General features: G+C 50.5%; 1 protein-coding gene across 1 annotated transcript; it reads left to right on the top strand.

Moving 5' to 3' along the window:
• The first annotated feature begins 489 nt into the window (after positions 1-489).
• NDN (necdin, MAGE family member) lies at positions 490-2,127 on the top strand. The gene has a single exon (XM_081227264.1). The coding sequence runs from the start codon at positions 575-577 to the stop codon at positions 1,550-1,552; it is 978 nt and encodes a 325-aa protein (XP_081083390.1). The 5' UTR covers positions 490-574; the 3' UTR covers positions 1,553-2,127.
• Positions 2,128-3,782: the final 1,655 nt, after the last annotated feature.

Here is a 3,782-nt window from a genome sequence, read left to right as displayed (position 1 = left end):
AATCTCCCACATCTTTTTCAGAGTTTACACATTTTCTTGGGCAATCCTGACTGTTCTCTCAGTTTACATTCTCACACTTGTCCGAAAGCCAAATTGACACACCAGCCTAGGTCTTGCTCTGGAACTCATCTCTTAACTTGATTCTGGATATACCCAATTGAACAGCTCCTAAGCTTAAGTTACCATCTTTCCCCTTAAACTTGCTCCTTGTCCAGTGCTCATCCATCTCCCCCCCCACCCACCCGCCTCCCCAAGACCTTAGCCCCAACAGGACGCCTGGGGTGGGGTGGTGATCCTTGATGCCATATTCTAGCGGAGGCTCTACCCTCCTCGGGGCCTCACTGCCCCCCACCCCCCACTCCCTCCCGCCAGGCACCCCGCCCGCCCGTCCGCCTGCCAGGCCCGCGGACGCGCAGGCGCACTGGCCCGTCCCGCCGCCGCCCCGCCCTGCCCGGCCGCTGCGGAAGGCGCCGCGCGCAGCAACGCGCACTTCCTCTCTAGGAGTCCAAGGAGGGAGCGCAGACTCGAAGAGCTCCTGGACTCGGCGGCAGTGCCCTTGCCAGACGGAGCAGACATGTCCGAACAAAGTAAGGATGTGTGCGACCCCAACTTTGCAGCCGAGGCCTCCAACTCCGAGGTGCACAGCAGCGCCGGGGTTTCCGGAGGACCCTCTCTGCCCGCGTCTCAGGCCGCGATCTTCCCAGGGCCGGAGAGCCCTCCCGTAGGCCCGCCCGACGCCCCTCTGGCCTCGCCGGCGCCCCAGGCCCCAAGCGAAGAGGGAGACCCGAAGGCCCTGCAGCAGGCCGCGGAGGAAGGCCGCGCCCACCAGGCCCCGAGCGCAGCGCAGCCCTGCCCGGCGCCGCCGGCCCCAGCCCAGCTGGTGCAGAAGGCGCACGAGCTCATGTGGTACGTGCTGGTCAAAGACCAGAAGAGGATGATCATCTGGTTCCCAGACATGGTGAAGGATGTCATCGGCAGTTACAAGAAGTGGTGCAGAAGCATCCTCCGGCGCACCAGCCTCATCCTCGCCCGGGTGTTCGGGCTGCACCTGAGGCTGACCAGCCTGCACACCATGGAGTTCTCGCTGGTCAAAGCTCTGGAGCCTGAGGAGCTGGACAGGGTCGCTCTGAGCAACCGCATGCCGATGACAGGCCTCCTGCTGATGATCCTGAGCCTCATCTACGTGAAGGGTCGCGGCGCCCGAGAGAGTGCTGTCTGGAACGTGCTGCGCATCCTAGGGCTGAGGCCTTGGAAGAAGCACTCCACCTTTGGAGACGTGAGAAAGCTCATCACCGAGGAGTTCGTCCAACAGAACTACCTGAAGTACCAGCGCGTCCCCCACGTCGAGCCCCCTGAGTATGAGTTCTTCTGGGGCTCCCGTGCCAGCCGTGAAATAACCAAGATGCAGATCATGGAGTTCCTGGCCAGGGTCTTTAAGAAAGACCCCCAGGCCTGGCCTTCCCGCTACAGGGAAGCACTGGAAGAGGCCAGAGCCCTGCGGGAGGCCAACCCCACTGCCCACTGCCCCCGCAACAGTGTCTCCGAGGACTAGCAAGGTCTGGAGGCAGATGGATGGTTTCTGCCCCTCACCAGGGCGGTGGAGGGGTGGGGGTGGGACATTAGAGTATTCAGGATTTACAGTGCAGTATTTCACGTGTAACTTTTAAGTTTTCAGTACAGTGCTTTTATACTTTTTAATGCAATGATGTATTAATTTCAGTAATATTAGGTAGAGTGTAGAATTCATGCATGTTTGTTTATAAGTAAGCTCAGTTGGTGCTTTTGCTTTTGTGCTACCTTTCTTGAATTTTTTGTACCAGAGACGTGCTAAACTTATGAAATACATTGAGACATTTTCCATCTTATTCTTTTACATGGAACGGAGGATGTGTATTGGGTATACTGGTCCTGGAGAGTTTGGAAGAACTCCCCAGAAAAGCTGGCCTAACCAAGAGAAAAGTCAAGACCCCTGTCTTTGTGATCTCCCTGGGCACAGGAAACATCCGTGTGGAGTGTGGTGATGTGGACTGAAATGGGCGCAACGTGGGCACACTTTACTAAACACAGATACAACCCCACCATGAGTAAACTTTAAAGTAAACATTAAAGATTCTTGTGATACAATCATTCATGGAAAAGTGTACTTTATCTTTTTAACAAAATATGGGTTGGGAATGGGAATTACAAAAGGTACAGATACCACTATTTCATCTAATAGGACGGGGACATCACTATTCATCATGACTCATAAATGTATGGTGTATAGTTTTATTTTCAAAATGGAACTCACAAGTTCATTTTAGAACTTTGACAAATAGAGAAAAGTATAAAAACTAAAAAAGGTTCCTAATCACATCACATAGAAATAATAAATGTTAATATTTAGAGTAATTTCCTCTCTTGCATTTCTACATTTTATGAAAAATAATAGCTGTTTTTGTGGGCACTAAAAGAGTGAGGCATTGTACTAAATGTACATTGTACTAAACTTATGTGTATTTTCTCTTCTTATTCAATCCTCACAACAGCCTTGTGAGGCACGCACTTATTGCATCTGCACCGTGGAGGAAATACAGGAACAAAGCAGGTAACTAACTTTCCCTAGATCATAAAGTCTTCCTGTGAGGAGAGACTAGGGTTTGGACTCAGATTGAATGAGTCCAGAGCCTATACTTTTACCCTCCTGCCTCCAGCTGCTCCCCTACCTCCTGCCTTTTAGTTTTTATGCCTTTTAAAAAATTCCTTCTTAGAGTCTGTACTTTTAGCTCTCTACCCCCCAACCCATTCACACAAGGCTAGGGGTTTTATTTTTCTAATGAATCCTCACATTAATCTTCTAGAGGAAGCAGTCATATTCTGACTGTACAAATCAAGAAACTTCATTTCGGAGAGATTAATGGACCTAACCAAGTCATGTTCCTGCTTAGCAGTGAAGCCAAGATTTGAAACATGGTCTTCCCTGAAGGACTGGGATGATGGAGCAGTCTCTAACCAGTGGTGCTGGAGGAACACACATGGGACACCTGGGAGAGGGAGGTGGGGTTGGGGTGGGAAGGTCGCCTATTGGGGTGTCTCCAACCCAGCAACTCTGGAATTGCAATGGGCCACTAAGCAATCCCTTGGAGAGTGGGATGGTGTGAGGGAGGGGGTGAGGGGCAGTGCCTGGGGATAAATTTCATTATAAAACTCTCAGTCCAGCAAGGCGGAGAGAGAGAAATGGGCTTTTAATAAGACTGAAAATCCTTCAAGCTTCAGGACATTGGGAAAGACCATTTGGTTAAAGCCAGATCCTTTTCTGGGGAAGCTGGAAAATGAGGGGAACACATAGGTCACATCACCCTGAAAAGAAGTAACCTGGGAGTTATATTTGGGTGAGGGAATTACAATCTGAATTGGAAACTAGGATTCTCATCATTTAAATGACAGTACTTAACAGGCAGGTGCAGGTGCTAAAGTGCTGAAGAAGCCTCACATGTCCTTAGACGAAATCCATCCATTTTAGTAGACGTCCTGGGAAGTCTCCTGTGGCAGGTAGGGGGCATTTCTGCAATAACTCAGGCAGCTGTGCCCTGGCTTCGATGCCACTTCTTACCCTGAGCCAAAGTGAACTCAGACATTTTAGAACTGTCAAAAAATTACCTCCCCCTCACTCCAAAACTTCCTGCAGAATCAAAACAAATCTGTCCCTTTAAATGTAAAATTATGTCCAGGATGTCTCATTTCTGGAACAGGGCCACAGCTGTCTCCCCTGCCAAGGCAGGGTACTGGACACTTTCTCTAAT

The sequence above is a fragment of the Mesoplodon bidens genome (assembly GCF_964165515.1).
Source record: "Mesoplodon bidens genome assembly, chromosome: 3".
NCBI lineage: Eukaryota > Metazoa > Chordata > Mammalia > Artiodactyla > Ziphiidae > Mesoplodon > Mesoplodon bidens.
This window is presented reverse-complemented; position numbering and strand designations above follow the sequence as displayed.

What these genes read in the sequence shown, in the direction of transcription:
- NDN (XM_081227264.1), top strand. Translation starts at nt 575, where the DNA reads ATGTCCGAACAAAGTAAGGATGTGTGCGACCCCAACTTTGCAGCCGAG.